This window comes from Thamnophis elegans, chromosome 3, assembly GCF_009769535.1.
Source record: "Thamnophis elegans isolate rThaEle1 chromosome 3, rThaEle1.pri, whole genome shotgun sequence".
Taxonomy (NCBI): domain Eukaryota; kingdom Metazoa; phylum Chordata; class Lepidosauria; order Squamata; family Colubridae; genus Thamnophis; species Thamnophis elegans.
Genome location: NC_045543.1, coordinates 35021868 through 35038897, shown reverse-complemented (window position 1 = coordinate 35038897; position 17030 = coordinate 35021868). Strand labels below are relative to the sequence as shown.

The 17030-nt window shown below is 37.9% G+C and overlaps 1 protein-coding gene across 1 annotated transcript in view; it reads right to left on the bottom strand.

Annotated features, from left to right (window-relative positions):
* The window catches only part of IQCA1 (IQ motif containing with AAA domain 1), a 156617-nt gene extending 148825 nt beyond the window's left edge, over positions 1-7792 (bottom strand). The window contains exon 1 of the mRNA XM_032213062.1: positions 7479-7792. Within this exon, the coding sequence (XP_032068953.1) occupies positions 7479-7792 (314 nt within the window). The remainder of the gene's footprint in view (positions 1-7478) is intronic.
* Between the last annotated feature and the right edge of the window lie 9238 nt (positions 7793-17030).

Below are 17030 nucleotides of genomic sequence, written 5' to 3'. Positions count from 1 at the left end.
TGTGCCAGCAGAAACACCTACTTATCTATTGTATTTCTCTATCCCTCTCCCTACCTACCTACACTCTCTCTCTCTCCCTATTTACTATATTTCTCTCTCTCTATTTCTCTTTCCCTATCCCTTTGTCTACCTACTTACCTACTAACTACTCTCCCTACCTATCTACTGTATTTCTCTATATATATATTTCTCTCTCTATCCCTCTACCTACCTACTCTCTCTCTCCCTACCTACCTACTGTATTTCTTTCTTTCTCCCCCTGTCTATCCCTCTACCTACCTACTTACTTTTTTTAAATTTGCCTCTTCAAAACCTTGGTGCGTCTTATACTCCGAAAAAATGGTAGTTTCCATTTTGAAACATCCATAAGAAACAGGGCTTAAATTAATTTTAAAAAATAGAAGACTATGGAGAAGTGGCAGTGAAAATAAATAAAGAGAAAACTAAGATCCTAGTTAAAGATCTTATAGATAAGCAGAAAAAAGATCTATTGAAGAGAATAGATATTCAGATTGTAAAGAAAGTAAAATCTCGTAAACTGTTGAAACAAATTCAAATAGACCTGGAAAAATGGAAAACTTTGCAATTATCGTTGGTAGGAAGAATAGCCACAATTAAAATGAATATACTGCCAAGATTATTGCATTTATTTCAAATAGTCACGATAAAATTGGGAAAAAAATATTTTGAAGAACTTAATAAAACAATACACAAGTATATTTGGCAAGAGAAAAAAGCAAGAATTAGCTTTAAAATGTTGCAAGATATAAGAAGTAGAGGAGGTTTCAGGTTACCAAATTGCAATTGTATTATCAGGCTGCTGTATTAACATGGATGAACGAATGGATTGTATTAAGAAATACAAGATTATTGACTTTGGAAGGACATGATTTCTTGTGGTATGGAACAAATAAGATACATGGATATTTTTAGAGACATTATATAAGGGATGTACTAATATTAGTATGGGAGAAAATCAAAGAACTATTTGAGGATACCAGTTTGGCTTTCAACAATGGAAACATTGATTCACCCAAAAGTCATTAACATGGGAAATATTGTTAGATATAAAAACATTTTGAATGAAAAGGGGGAGCTTCAAACTAAACAAGAAAAGAGTGAGCAAGGGATCGATATAACATGGTACTCACAAGTGCAGATACAGTCTAGATATGAGAAAGATGATAAATTACATAGTTTTTATAAAGAACTAACAGAATTAGATAAAATATTAACAAGAACAAAAGAAAGATTGATAAAGAAATTGTAGAGTTACTTATTGGGTATAAAGTTAGAAGAGGAACAAGTAAAAGAGACAATGATAACATGGGCAAAAATTTTTGGTTATACGATAGAATTAGATAAATGGCAGAAACTGTGGGAAAGGAATTACAAATTAACAATGTCAACTGCATATAAAGAGAATTTGCATAAAATGTTTTACAGATGGCACCATGCACCAGCGAGACTGGCAAAGATGTTTAAAGCTAAGTCAGCTTATCTTTCACTTTTATTCCTTCAGTTTCACAACATATATAGGTAAAGGAGAAAAACTATACATTCACATTACTGCATTTGGTTTCCATAAAACCATAAGTTTAATCAGTGGGCTTTAAAAATTTCAATTTCTTTGTTACGGGGAGCAGACAATCCCATTCTGTAAATCAGCAAAGGAAGGTAAGTGAATATCAGTGTTTAAGAGAGGGCATTAATTTGTTAGTTATATTTTTATTCCCTCAAGTGCCAACATTTGGATATTACTATCATATGTGGTGGACATGTGTAGAAACAAAAAAATATTGGACAAAAATAAACACATAGTTGGAGAAGATGATAAAACAACGCAGAGCTAAAACCAGAAATATTTTTGTTAGGGATTCTACCTGAAACTTACAATAAAGAGAACACTTATTTAATTATAGTATTAACTGCAGCTAGAATTGTATTTACGCAACATTGGAAAAGTGAAGAGATTCCTATTGATGAGGTGGCGATTAGGAAAATATTAGAATGTGCAGAAATGAATAGACTAACACTAATAATTAAAGAGAAAGAACAAACTGAATATTTTATATATGGAAAGTATTTTATCAATGGTTAGAAGAAAAAAAGGGGAATTGGAAATAAAAGAATAGAAAATATGTTAAGATAGAGGTATAAATAAGATGATAACTGTTGGTATTATGAGGAAGATAATTATGTTTAATATTATTGTATTTTTATTAGAATATACATTAAGAGGAAAATGAATAGATTAATAATGTTTAATTGTTTAACATACTACAATTTTAAGATTAGAGAATTAATATTAATGTGAATGTTGTAAATATTGAAAGCCGACGTACAGAGATATTTGTACCCAGATGACAAACTGTTTAAGGAAAGATGAAATGTTTGTATGTTGAAAAATAAAAAAACTTTTTAAAAACTTCTCTTCTGGATACTCATGGTCTGTTTCTTTTTTAAATTGTTTTTACTTTTTAAATGTTGTTCTTAGTACAAAGTCATGTCTGATCCATTGCGACCCCATGGACAACATTCCTCCAGGCCTTTATGTCCTCTACCATACTCTGGAGTATTAAGCTCACGCCTACTGCTTCGGTGACTCCATCCAGCCACTTCATTCTCTGTCGTCCCCTTCTTGTTTTGCCCTCAATCTTTCCCAGCATTAGGTTCTTCACTTTTTAAATGTAAGTTGCCCCAAATCACCTGGAGCTGGCAGTTTATAAAGTGTATAAAATAAATAAATAAAATTAGGAGATAAATGGATTTTTGTTGTCTTTTCTACAATAGCAAAACTTTTGAAAATATTAATTCTAGAGGTTTTGTTTTTTGTTTTGGGAAAAAGAAATACAGTATGTTCTTAAACATTCTTATCAAATCTAATGAAATTTAAACAACACAAATTGCATTATTTGTAACTTTGCAAATAAAATTGACCTTTGGCAATTTTATGAATGAAATATTTGCCTATTTACTCAGATAACTGACCAATAGACTTTTTTCCATTGAATAAAAAGCATATTGAAAGTATAACTCATTTAGAAAGCTTTCTTAGCTTAGTTTTAGAAAAGGGACATTAAACTATTGAAGTCGTTCCTGAAAAGAGAGAAAGAGAAAATTATAAGAAATCAAGTTGTGGAATACTACTGATAGGATTAAAGATCAAGCTCTTAATAAGTAAACAGAAGGTTTACAAAATTCAATCAAGGTTAAATTGATATATATTGTGGTTTCTGGTAGCTATTAAAGGATTCTTTTTAAGCAGGATTGAATGATACAGCTTTAAAAATGTGTATATGAATAGGGAGAGTGTAAAGTCCCACCTCACCAGTCTTCTCAAGAAAACAGAGGCTACTGGTTGAGGTTGAGGCGGGAATGTCTGGAGAATAGTGGAGGTCTTCCGGGCTTCGTGAAATGCAGCCACCAACTGCTTGCCAGGAGACACTATGGGGTCAAGCCGCCCTGGAGGTTTGGTGAAGGAAGGAGTGGCGTTTCGTCAATCACGAGGAAACCGCAATTTCCTCATTGATCCGAAGAAAGCTCTCCCAAACGGCAGCAGGGATGATGGCCATCTTGGTCAGTCACAAGCTGGGATACCCAGGACATTAAGATCTTGTGCTGAAGCAGTGCGTGGACAGAGTAGTGAAACGGGGTGAAATAACTTCCAAATGTTACCTTAGAGAGTTAACCCAAGCAAAAAATTCCAAAAAACCAATATCCAAACATTAACAAAATGGTGATTGGATTTATGGAGAAAGATTAGACTTAAAAACTAAAGAGAAAGATTAAAGACTAAGATGTAAAAGAAATACCTAAAGGATGTTTTAAAACACAGAAAGCCTGGAAAAAGTCTAACAACACTGAAAAGTGATTATTGGGAGAAACTGCTTTTCTAAATTCTATTTTTAATCCCTCTGACTGGTTGACAATCAGTTGTTTTGACTCTTATACTCTGTTGAATGCTGGAATTGGGAGCAGGGGAGCCCATTTACTGGAAGAAGATTACTGAAACATGGGAAACTTAAGTGAAAGTGATGAAAGGAGAGAAAATAAACAACACCTCGAAGGCTATTCGACTTTGACTTTATCCTAGTAGGCGATTTCGAAGCTTGGAAATAATTATTGAACTTTTTGAAGATCTATAAGGTAAACTGAAATGTAAATACTATTTTTTATTGAAACTGCTCATTTAAAAGTAGATTTGAAAGACTTGAGGAAACCTGGTAGGCCAAGTTGGATTTGGTTTATTAACATCACTTGATAGATTACTCTACAAGGCAAAAGACGGTCATTAGGGCAGAGAACCAGTTGATAAATTATTTGAATCCCACTACTGTTTATTCCTTTTTTTTCAGCCAACAAGATCCTTTGTTGCAAGTCAGTCTAGGCAATTACAATTTGATCTGGGACCAAACCATATAAAAGTTAGATTATTTCTATACTTCCTAAAACCTTAAATCATTAAGGGCCTATTTATTAGCCTATCACAGGTCCAACAGAAATTTCTTACATTTATGGTTATTTTATTTATGGCTATCCTATTTATGGCTGCATGGAACTAGTGTGTATGAATCAAAGTTGGACAATACTGAACTAAGATTCAGATATTGTTTTCTGGAGCATGAGAACCTTTTCCTTACAAATAATGTAAAACTGTATAATTTACTTTAAAATGTCGTTCATACAAGAAAAATAAATATGTCCTACACACTTACAATATATGCAGATTGCAATGACTTTCTATATTGTTTTGTTCCTGTGAAAAAAATACTGCAGAGAACTATGATCCTTATGAACTATGATAATAAAGGCTCATGATATATGCCTCATTACAAATAGAGGGCAAAAATCTCTTAAAACCTTTCATATGTTCCCAATAAAATATGAGTTATAAACCATAAAGGTTAGGAACCTAGTTAGATTTCATAAACTGTACATATTATTTCTTGAAGAGAAACATGTCATACAGCTTTCTATTATTAAAAACTGTCCCAAAATGATTATTTCACCATTAAAAAAACAAAATAGAACTCAGCCTGTAATGCAGCTGAAACATTTTGAATTTCTAAAACTTTATTTTGTTTTTCAAAACAAGGATAGAGTATCCATATGAAACACTCATTTTTCAATCTAAGGAGTGTATACAATGTGAAAAGAGCCAGATAGGCAAAGGCGAATGGGATAAACGCATGGAAAATGAGACTTCGTTCCACCATGTTTGTTTGCAATAAACCCTCCCCAGAAACAAATTAGTTATTAAATTACAGTTATAGGAGTGTCATTAATAGGCAAGCAACACAATATTAAAGGTATTTACATCTAAATACTAAGTGAAGCCAAACCTATTCCTATTTTCCGTTTCCTACCCATTCATCATCCTTTAACGTTAACTTCGTAGAAGCTCTAACGGGACCAGAATTGATCTAAATGGACACCCCTGATAATGACACTATATATTTAACAAAAGTGTACTGTTTTATTTTGTACTTACTTATACGTCATTGCGTTTTGCAAAATTTTAGTATTTTGCTTTTTACTTACTTATGCGACATTGTCTTTTGTCACCTTTCCTTGTGTTTAGCTTTCTGCTCCGATTCGGTTTTCTTAATGCCTGTTGAAAAAGGAGTCAGGAAGAGTTTTCAGTCTATGTATCCTTTGTTTAAACTGGGAGAAAAATGCTCCCGCGTAAGAGACCCGGAAATGAGCCTTCTGGCTGCAGCAGTGGGCATCTAGTGCCCCAATAGCAGAGGCCCTTAACGACGGCGGCGCGTGCCGCAAGGCCAGCTCTTGTCTCCGCTGCGGGGCCACGTGAATCACGCCCCACTTCCACGTCTGAAGGCTGCTTCTCCCGCAGTTGCACAGCGGTGTTCTCCCCGCGCCGCCTCCTTAGCAACTAGCTGCCAAGACCAAAGCCACGCTTCGCCTCCCCTGCTTCTTTCTTCTGCCCGGGCGGTTGCTATAGAAGCAGCGGCGGCGGCGGAGTGGGGGTGGAGGGAGCGGCAGGGAGATTGTTGCCTTTATCACAAACTATTAGTTGCGGCGAAAGAATACATGGGATGTTCGTTGTACAATTGCCCTTCCTCGCAGAATTTGATTCGGGTCCTAACATTTATTTAGTCGCTCCCTTTGCCATACTTAAAATTCACCTCCAAAACATAAAAAAATTAAATCAGAACGTCAAAGAAAAAAGAAAAAAATAACCGAAAAATAAATCCCTAATAAAAGCCAAGATAGGTGGCTTTTCATCCCTCGTTTCCAACTTACGCTATAGTACTGCCTCCGTCTTTTTTTCTATAAAGAAAATACATAAATGTTGAGCAATATATTTTAATTGGTAGCACTAACAATATTATCCTCTCAAGTATATTCTCTCCGCTTTTCAGTCGTCTAGATAACTAGCTAAATCAGATATCATCTTGGCAGCTGGAACATATTCGCAAAGAAAAAAAGACAATGATAAGTGGTGAAGGTACTTCTTGGTTAGATACGTGACTAAATATTTGGGAACTACTCTGGGGAAAATAATGAATAAGGAATTGTGCAAGGATAGAAATGTAATGTATCTGTGAGGAAAACCAATGGGAAAGTGACAAAATGTGTGTTGTGGGAAACCACTCACCCACTAGAGAATTAAATATTTTGGGCAATATTAAAAGAGGTAGAATATTATATTTTCCGAAAGGAGAAATAGAGAAAAATCTTAACAAAGGTAGAAAGCAGCCCCATTTTTCCTGCCATAGAAAAACTGCTTCAAACTAAGAAGATTGAAGAATGCAGATTTTGTATCCATTCAGAAAGACTGGGACAATCTATTCATAAACAAAATGGCTTCAGCCAGAGCTCCCACCTAAGACTGGAGCTGATGAGATTAAGAATTTACATTCCCCCACCCAAATTCTAAGGACAGGACAGGACCTTTAGGACATAATAGAATTAATCTATTGAAATAGTAAAAGACACAAGGCATAAATACATTGCCCAACCCCCTGGACCATCTCAATTACCAAACTCCAAAACTCTATAAAAATCCATCCATTCACTCAGCTATTTTGTCAGTCATCACAGAAACATTCTGCTGTCACTGAAGTTTCTGGAAACCAAATAAACACAAACCTTCTTTCCATGTAGCCAGACTCCATTTTATTTCCAGTATCTTTCTCCTGGTTTGGAACCAGACTGGATCTTTCTTCCTACTGTAGGAAGTTAGCACCTACCCCACTCCTAGAAGAATGAACTATCCTAGGACATATTTAAAAGGCAGAATATTTTCTCTAAAAAGAGAAGTAGAAACTCAAGAGAGGCAGAAACTCAGCTGCCCCCATCTTTGTCAATGGGCCATTAGGGTCTGGGCCAGTCTATTCTACATAACAAAGATAGAATTAGCCTTCCACCCATCTCACCACATGACACCTGGGAAGAAGCAATGCTCAACCAAACTTGGACTCAAAACACAAGACAAGAAAACTTTATCCCACATGCGGAACGGAGTTTGGAGCGAGCAGTGCTTATCAACTTGTTTCTTGTTCTCTTCTGTTGCTTCTGCCAGAGCTTTTTTCATATTCTCCCACCTCTTCTTAAGAACGTCCATCCATTCAATGAAAGACATGGAGGAAGGGGGCTCTCTGGGCAGTTCAGGCATGGGAACAAATTTCATGCTGCTAGTAACTTGAAAAGGAGTTAATCCAGTGCTGCTGTGGACAGCGTTGTTATACACGAGTTCGGCAAAAGGTAGCAAATCCGACCAGTTGTCCTGCTGGTAATCCACAGAACAACGGATGTATTGTTCCATCATTGCATTAGCCTTTTGGGCTTTTGAGGGCTTTGAGGTTTTTATGGTCCAGACCTTGAATGGCACATCCCCCCCTCTAGTATGGCCCACTGGATCACATAGGCTTCTTTCTCCAAAATGACCCACCTTCTTTCCGTGACAGTGAGCTTTTTGGAGACATAAGCGCATGGCAAGAATTGTCCCACTTTGTTCTTTTGCACCAGCACTGCCGCTACAGCCACATCACTGGCATCTGCCTGGATTATGAATTTCTGTTCTAGATCAAGGTATTACAGAATGGGTTCTTTGGCAAAGAACCATTTTAATTTTTCAAATGCTTTTTTGACAGTCTATTGTCCACCCAATAGGTTGATTTAGCTTTTGTCGGGGATGGGCCTGTTTTTAACAGTTCAGTCGTAGAGATTAATTTGGTTCTGTACTTAATAACTGCAGCAAGACTGTTGGTGGCGCAATACTGGAAGAAGGAAGACGTACCTACAACTCAAGAATGGACTTTGAAAGTTATAAACTTAGCCGAGATGGCAAAAATCTCAGCATATCTTAAAGACCACTCAAACGAGAGATATAAACGAGACTGGAAAAATGGATTGACTCTACACAAAGGAAATATGGGACTAAGAAATTCCAGATAGCATATGCTTAAGATTAGTAATAACTTAAACTGTTTAAAGTTTGGGTAACAGTAAGAAGCTGAGTTCAACGCAGAGATCTTTTCGATCCTTTTCTTCTGCTTTGTTTTTAAGATACCTTAGACTGTGTTTGTTAAAAAGCTATACCATGTACGGGCTCTGGTAAGTCGGGGGGAGGGAAGGGAGGTGGGGTTTTAGGGGGAGGGGGGAGGGGGAAATATAATATGTCTTAGATCTCAAAGCACATGATTGCACTTGTATACTGTGGCTTTTAAAAAAAAACAGTTCAGTCAAGGGCAGGGCGACTTTTGCAAAAGCTGGGATGTATTGCCTATAGAAGTTAGCAAATCCCAGGAAGCTTTGTAGCTGTTTGCGGGTCTGTGGAGGTTGCCAGACTAGCACTGCTATCACTTTTCCTGGGTCCATCTCTAGCCCCTCACTGGAAATAAAATAGCCAAGGTAATCCAGTGAAGTTTTGTGGAATTCACACTTTGATAGCTTAGCATAGAGCAGGGTAGCTAGAAGTTTTTTCAGGACTTGCCGTGCCAGCTTTACATGCTCTTCTAGGGACTCAGAAAAGACAAGAATGTCATCACGGTAAACGAGCACCCCATTGTACAGGTGCTCATGCAGCACCTCATTAATGAACTGCATGAAGACAGCAGCCCAAATGTAGCCCAAATGGCATGACTTTGAATTGGAAACTACCAAGGCGGCAGTTAAAGGTGGTCATTTCCCTCCCTGATACATATGTGGTAATACATCTCTTTCAAGTCCACTTTGGTGAATACTTTGCCTTTAGCCAAGTGGTTCAACATGTATTTCATGAGGGGTAGTGGTTAGGTGTTTGTTTATAAAAATGCCATTGATCCCCCCCCCCCCGCCGCCGCCAAGAAGTCAATGCAAAGCCTCACACATACACACAGACTTTCTTCTCTTTGAAAAGCACGGGGGTTTCTACTTCTGACAGCCTGTTGGATAAAGCCCTACTTCAAGTTGGTATCAATGTATTTCCTTAATTCTGCCATCTCTTTAGGAGCTCATTTTTGGCTTTGGTAGGGTTTCCCCAGGCACAAACTCTATCGTGCAATCGGTGAGAGGGGAGATAATTGCAGTCTTTTTTTAAAAATAGTTTTTATTGAACATTTTAATCTTTAAAAACAGAAAGAAAAACACAAGAAAAAACAAAAAACAAAACATACATAATAATTATACAGCCTTCTGTATTGGCTTTCATATTTAGCCTTTCTAGTTCTCCATTTTGCATTGCCTTCCTATTGCTTTTACTATGTCCTATAACATAACAACAATAGTAGTAACCCTTATAATAATATTAATTATTTATATCACCATTATATTTACATTCTCCATTTTCTGTTTTGGCTTCTGTTTTCTAGCCACTTATAAATTCTATTCCAAGTTTAATATAAATCCGATTCTTCTCTTTCTTTTAGTTCTATTGTCATTTTGTCCATCTCTGCACATTCAAGTACTTTTCTGATTATTGTTTCATCTGTGGGTGTGTTGATTTTTTTCCAGTTTTGTGCGAAAGCAATCCTAGCTGCAGTGAGTATATGTATTATTTATTATGTATTGAAGTTGTTTATCCATTTTTTTGATCTAATAGTCCTAATAAGAATGCTTCTGGTTTTAGTTCTATTTTTTACGCCGTAATTTCTTCCAACCATTTCCAAATTTTGCACCAGTATTTCCTTGTGATGGGGCACATCCAACACATATGGTAGAATGTTCCAGACTTGTGGCTACATCTCCAACAATTGCGGGATAAATTGGGTATATTTAATTGCAATCTTCCTCACTGAATATCCCTGCCAGATCCCAGTATTCTTTTGGTACTTGCTGGATGCTTGGGACTTTAGTGTCTGCTGCAGGGGCTGCAGACTCTGGACTGTCTGCTTTAAGGGGTTTGATGGCCCCTGGGTGACCTTCTGGCTTTACAGGGGTAGCAGCCCAATGCCTAGGGTCAATTTTTGAATGCCATCCTCCCACTTTATCCAACCGTATAAGTCCCAAGATGATTCATTCATTCATTTTTGGAACTATGATGAATCTGAGAAGTTCATAGTGGTACCCTGTCTGCAACTTCACCAAGTCGGTAATTAGCTTGGTGGAGGCTCCTCCAATTATCGTCCCATCCACTTGCTCAAACCGAATGGGATTGGCTAAGAGTCTTGTGCGTATGCTCAGCTGCTCCATGATGGACATGCTGATTAAGCACTAGGTGCAGCCCGTGTCCACGACTGCCTCAACTTCCCCTTCTAGAGTTGTGGGTGCATTATTGCTGAAGGTTTTCAAAAAAAGATTGGACGATTATTTGTCCAGGATGGTTTAAGGACCCCTGGTTTGCAAAGGGTGCTGGATTAGAAGATCTCCAAAATCCCTTCCAGCCCTATGATTGTATGATTCATTCCTCAGTAATATCAGAATTAAGTATATGGATTCATTAAATTTCCAAAGGGAAAATCTAGAAAATATGGTTTGAGTACAACAGCTTTGTTAATAGAACTTAATAGAACTTTGTTAATAGAACTTTTATACATGTTCACTAATCTTGCAGGTGAATAGTGCCGTCTATAAAATATTTTATAGAGATTTTCTTTATATGTCATTGACATTGTGATCTTATAATTTCTATTCCATAATTTCTACCACCTGTCCAAATCTATTGTATAGCCAAAATTTCTAGCCCAAATTATCATAGATTTTTTTACTTGTTCTTCTTCCAATTTGATAGTTAATAAATAATTCTACATCCACTTGATTAATTTTTCATCTGTTCCCATTAGAATCTGGTCTAGCTCATTTGGTTCATTATAAAACCCATACTCCATTCTACCTTTTTCATATCTGGATTATATCTGTAATTGTGGCCACCATGATAGATCAATCCCTAATCTTTTTAGTTCTTGTTTTGTTTTTAGTTCTCCCCTTTTGTTTAGTATGTCCTACATCTTATAATTTTATCCATATTTATGACATTAAGATATATCCCCATATCCATTATAGATAACCATACTGGCACTTTCAGGTAGTCTTTGATTTTGGTCCATACTAACAGTAATGCATTTCTAATGTAATGCCTCTAGAAATAGCTATGTATCTTAACCTTCTCGTACCATAAGAAGGCATGCCATCCCAATTGCAGATCATGACTTTCCAGTGTTAAAAGCCTTATATTCCTCAAATTAGCCCACTCTTTCACCCACATAAGTGTTGATGCTTGGTGGCATAATTCCCAGAACAAAATCTTCTCTACTTTAATATCTTGTAGCATTTTTAATTTTATTCTCACTTTTTCTTTGCCATACAAATTTTAATATCTTATTTAATTCTTCAAAATATTTTCCCCAAGTTTTATTGGGATCATCTGAAATAGATATAATAATCTCTGCAGAATATTCATCTAATTGTAGCTAGTGTACCCAATAGGGACAATTGTAGGTTTCTCCAATTTTCCAAATCCATTTTAATTTTTGCTTTCAGCTTGTCATGGTTATCTTCTTTGAGTGATACACATCTTGCAGTTAATAGAACCCCTAAATATTTAACTTTCTTTACAATTTGCATGTTTATCATTGTTGTAAATTGTCTTCTCGGTATCTGTTTTAGAATCATTTTTTTCTTTTTCTTCATACACCATTGGCTTTCCTTTAGCTTTTTGAAGTATTTCCATTCTGGTCATTTTTTTCAGGAACTGAATGTGTACTTCTCTGGGAAGTCTATTCCTCCTTACATAGCCTGTATGAGCCCAAAAGGTTTCATCTCCCCCCCCCCCACACACACAGTATCTTCCTATTTGCTTTTTATTTTGTATTTTATTCTATAATCTAATACAGGGGTATCAAACTCATGGCCCGCGAGCTGGATGTGTCATGTGCTAGCCACCCCCACCGGTTTAGCAAAGGAGAAAAAAGTCCCAATACATCACGTGATGATGACATGACGATGCGAGTTTGACATTCCGATCTAATAAAATGTTTAAAGCTAAAGGAAAAAAAACAATAAAAATGCTGAGATATTTCCCCCTCAGATAGTTCCAAAGTTGGCTCCTTATCGTCATCTGAGCCTGCGTCTGAGAGAGCCATCACACTTTGTCAGGATACTCATATCTAGTTCCCTTTACCATTTCTCATATAATTTACCCTATAGACTCCTTATCATCTTAGTTATTCTTCTCTGGACTCCAAAACTATTGAGGGTAGAACAAGCAATGAATGGGAAGAGTGCAGAGAAGATCTAAGATGATAAAGACCTGCAAGTCCCCTTCCAACACTATGATTCTCTATATTTCTTATCTCTATACCTATGCCATGACTCTGCATTGATTACTTAACCTCCCAAGTCTGTATGTACTCTTATTTCTTTTATTTTTTAAAAAATACAGTTTTGTTTTATATATTTACTGCTTTATCTCTTTAAAAAGGAGTGTGGAAAGAACTGATTTCTTTAGCCATATAATTTCAACACTAAGAGCCAGGAGGTGGCACTACTGGTCTTTCCGCTTCTACATTGCCAGAATTTGTACACAGTGTGTATGAATGTCTCACACAGCAGGTTCTGTTGGCGACAGCAAGTGAAGTATTCCCAAGAAGTTAGAGAGTAGCACAGAGAAGTATCAAGGTGAGGATCAAGGCAGGGTAGAAAGACATAGAGGACTTCTGAGGCAGAGTTTTGAATCCACCAGCTTTTCACTTTATTGGCTTAGCTGCATTGCTGTAGTACATTTCTAAGAAGCATGGGGCTACTGCTAAAAAAAAACATTGCTTTCAGGACAGAAAGCAGGGCCTCTGAAGTTGACCTCAAAGGTACAAATCTTACAGACCGATTCTATTACTACTGTATAAATTGATGTTTTCCAAAAATTGATTGTTACTGCAACATATATTGCAATGCAATTCTATATCTTGCTTTCCTGTTATTTTTTCGGCATTTGTTAATAAAAATGTTTTCACATAGAAAACATTTCTACAATGCCCTTTAATCTTTAAGTTGTGATTACTATGGTATAGTACTCAGAATTACCATATTTTTCAGAGTATAAGAAGCACCTTTTTCCCTCAAAAGAAGCTGAAAATCTGAGTGCATTTTATGCACTGAATACAGCATTTTTTGCCTCCCGAAACCCCTCCCCCTCCCCAAAATGGCCATGCATAGCCTTTAGGAGGATTTCAGAGTAGTCCTGGGGGCTGGGGAGGGCAGAAATGAGCAAAAAATGGGCCATTTTTGCTCAATCCCCCCCAGCCCCCAGGAGACTCTATAAGCCCCCTAAAGGCTATCCATACCCTTTTAAAAAAACCTGGCCTGTTTTTGTGAAAAAGGGCCACTTTTTGTTTGTTTGGGGGACCCCCCCCCCCAGGAGCACTCTACAAGCCTCCTAAAGGCTATTCATGCCCCTTTTTTTGAAAAAAAGGGGAGTGTTTTCACAAAAAATGGACCGTTTTTGGGAGGTCTGCAGAGTGCAAAAACTTTTTTTAAATTTGCCTCTTCAAAATCGTGGTGCATTTTATACTCCAGTGTGTCTTATACTCCAAAAAATATGGTAATCTCTCAAATGACATAAGTGTATATGTATCCCCACAGCTGACTAGAATAGTTTGCCCTCAGTCAAAACATGTTTTTTTCTCATGCACGCTCTCTCTGTGCTTGTGTGTGTGCGTGTGTGTGTGTGTGTGTGTGTACTGCCATCCTGTGCCAATCATGCTTTGCCAGCTACCAGTCTGCCATACAGAAACAGGGGAGGGAGCTGTAGGGAGGGATAAGGGGGAGGCTAGCATAAGGAGAATCAAAATTACATGTCATGCCATTCCATGAGAGCCATCAGCCATTCCAAGGTCACACCATGGAATACAGCGCCATCCAGCCTGCCAAATCAGGGACTATTACCAAAACAATTTATTTAAATGTAATTGGGCAGTTGGCTCTTTTGGCTTCTGGCAAGGGAGTTTCCTCCCTTCTCCCTGCCAGTTGAGGTCAGATTTTTAAAAGCCATCTTTTCCAATTCACAAGAGGGTTCCACTTGTGGAGTCAGGTCAGTCCAAATAAGGAGGGTCTCTCCATTCCAGGTGCTACTATAAAACTCAGGAGCTCTTTGTGGCTCCCCTTCATCATTTCCACAGGTTTTGTTATGAAGTGAGAGGTTTTAAAAATAGTAGCTGAAGAACATTTCCATGGCGACATTGGGCTGAGATAATCAGGGGTCATTTCCTAAAACTATTAAGAAGTGGACATTTATCCAAACTCCATTATATCTGATTTTGTGGGAGACAGGGAATAGGAGGAAGCTGTCAAATCCTTTCTCCTTTTGTAGTGCCTTATACACCCCTCCCCCACATCTGTTCTAGAGAATAATGCAGCTTGCAAAATAATAATAAATATAAACATCTGGAGCACCATATGAAAACTACGGGTACTGACAATATCACCACCAGTTAATTGCAAAAAGCAGCTTTATTTGGAATAGCTTACATCTTGCGAAGATACCTGAAATACTTGATAATAACATCAAACATATACATCTGCCGACTACAGGTCCTTGGGAAGGATTCGATAGGTGGATAAAAATGCCAAATCCAATCTAAAAATATACTGTGTGACAAACCATAATAATAAGAATAGTGGTAATTGTGGAGAGAGGGCAAATACAAAAGTTTATACAGTATGTAAAAAGTTCTTTGTTCATAAAAAGTTTTATGAAGGTTTTATTTATTTATTTATTGAATTTATAGAGCTGCCTATTCACTCATGGCATCTTAAGGTGGCTTACAAAATATAAAACTACATTTAAAAGAATAAAATGAATAAAAAGTATCAAATAAATTAATATAGAATAATATAATAAAAATCACCCCCGCCCCAGAAAGAGCAGATCACACGAGCCATTTAATGGGCTTCATCCTGCTCTGGGTTCCCCAGACCCGCTGGCAGAACCAGGTCTTTAGTGCCTTCCAAAATAGTACTAGAGTGGGGGCCGCTCTAATATATGGGAGAATGATGTTCCAGAGAGAGTGAGCCACCACAGAGAAGGCCCTTCTTCTGGGTCCTACCAGATGTTTCTCCCTCAGGGATGGGACTTGCAGCATTCCCTGCGTCCCCACTGTGATGGGTTGGGTAGATGTGGCCGACAAGAGACAGTCCTTCATAAAACCTGGTCCCAAGCCATGAAGGGCTTTAAAGGTGACAACCAGCAACTTGAATTGCACCTGGATGCAAATCGGCAGCCAATGCAACTCCCGCAGGAGAGGTGATACATGTGTACACTGGGGTCTGCACAAAACCATGTGGTTTCATGCATTTTGCATGAAATGGAGCTTCTGGATGCTTTTCAAGGGCAGCCCCATGTAGAGCGTGTTGCAATAGTCAAGAGGGAAAGTGACTAGGACATGAGTGACTGTGAGTAGGGATTTGTTGGTCCAGGAAAGGGTGTAACTGGCACATAACCCGCAGTTGCGCAAAGGCCCTCCTGGCCACGACCACCACCTGCTTTTTGAGCAGGAGTCATGAGTCAAGGAGAACCCCTAGATTATGCACATGGTCTGTTTGGGGTAGTACTCCCCATCCAGCCCCTAACAGCCTCCACGCACTGCAAGAGGGAGGATACCAGTGGTAGGTTTCAAACTTTTTTACTACTTATTCTATGGGTGTGGCCTATCTTGTGGGTGTGGCTTGGTGATCATGTGACTGGGTAGCTTGACTAGGTGGGTGTGTCATGTGATTGGTTGGGCATGGCCAACTATGTCACTCACATGGAGTGGCCCCTCGCCTGGCCCCTCCCTTCCTTGCCCTCCCCTCCCAGCCAGTTCTCACCTTGTCTTGCATGTTATGGTGGGAGAGGAAGCATTTTCAAAGTCATATTCCCCTTGATACTAGCCAATAAGATGAGATTTTGCTGTCAGAAGACTGCCTGATGTACATTTCCAAATATTGTTTATCACCATTCTGTTGGTAAGACTGAGTGGAGAGATTTATAAAGAATAACAGTTGGAATGGACCTTGGAAGTTTTCTAGTCCAACCCCTGCTGAAGCATGAGATGAGAACCTATACTATTATGGACAAATTTCTTCTTTAAAATCTCCAGTGATGGTATACCCACAATTTCTGAAGGCATCTCATTTCTCTAATTGTTCTGTCAAGAAATTTCATAAAAACCTACACTCAAGTCAATTATGCACAGGATTACAATACCCTGTGCTATATAGAGATCCAATACAATAGACTGGAAAATACAGATATCTAGACAAATAAAAGGCGTCTAATTCAACCAGAGCATTATCTTATTATCAGCAAAACTCAGAACACAGGTAAGCCATTATGAAGATTCTCCAACTGAAACTAAAAACACCACTGAGTCATTCTGAAGTTCAGAATTACAGGGGAAATTACACCCAACCAACAAGCAAATTAAGACTCCAGGTGTGTGCTACTTTCATTAGAAAAACATAACTCACACACACACACCGTAGGAAGTATTTTGTCACTCCCTTCCATTATTACTGGGTGAGTAGGGGAATTGAGCTGGGGCAGGCCAGGGGAGATACCATACCGGTACAGGGGTCTCCAACTCTAACGGTATGCAAACGTACACCCCATT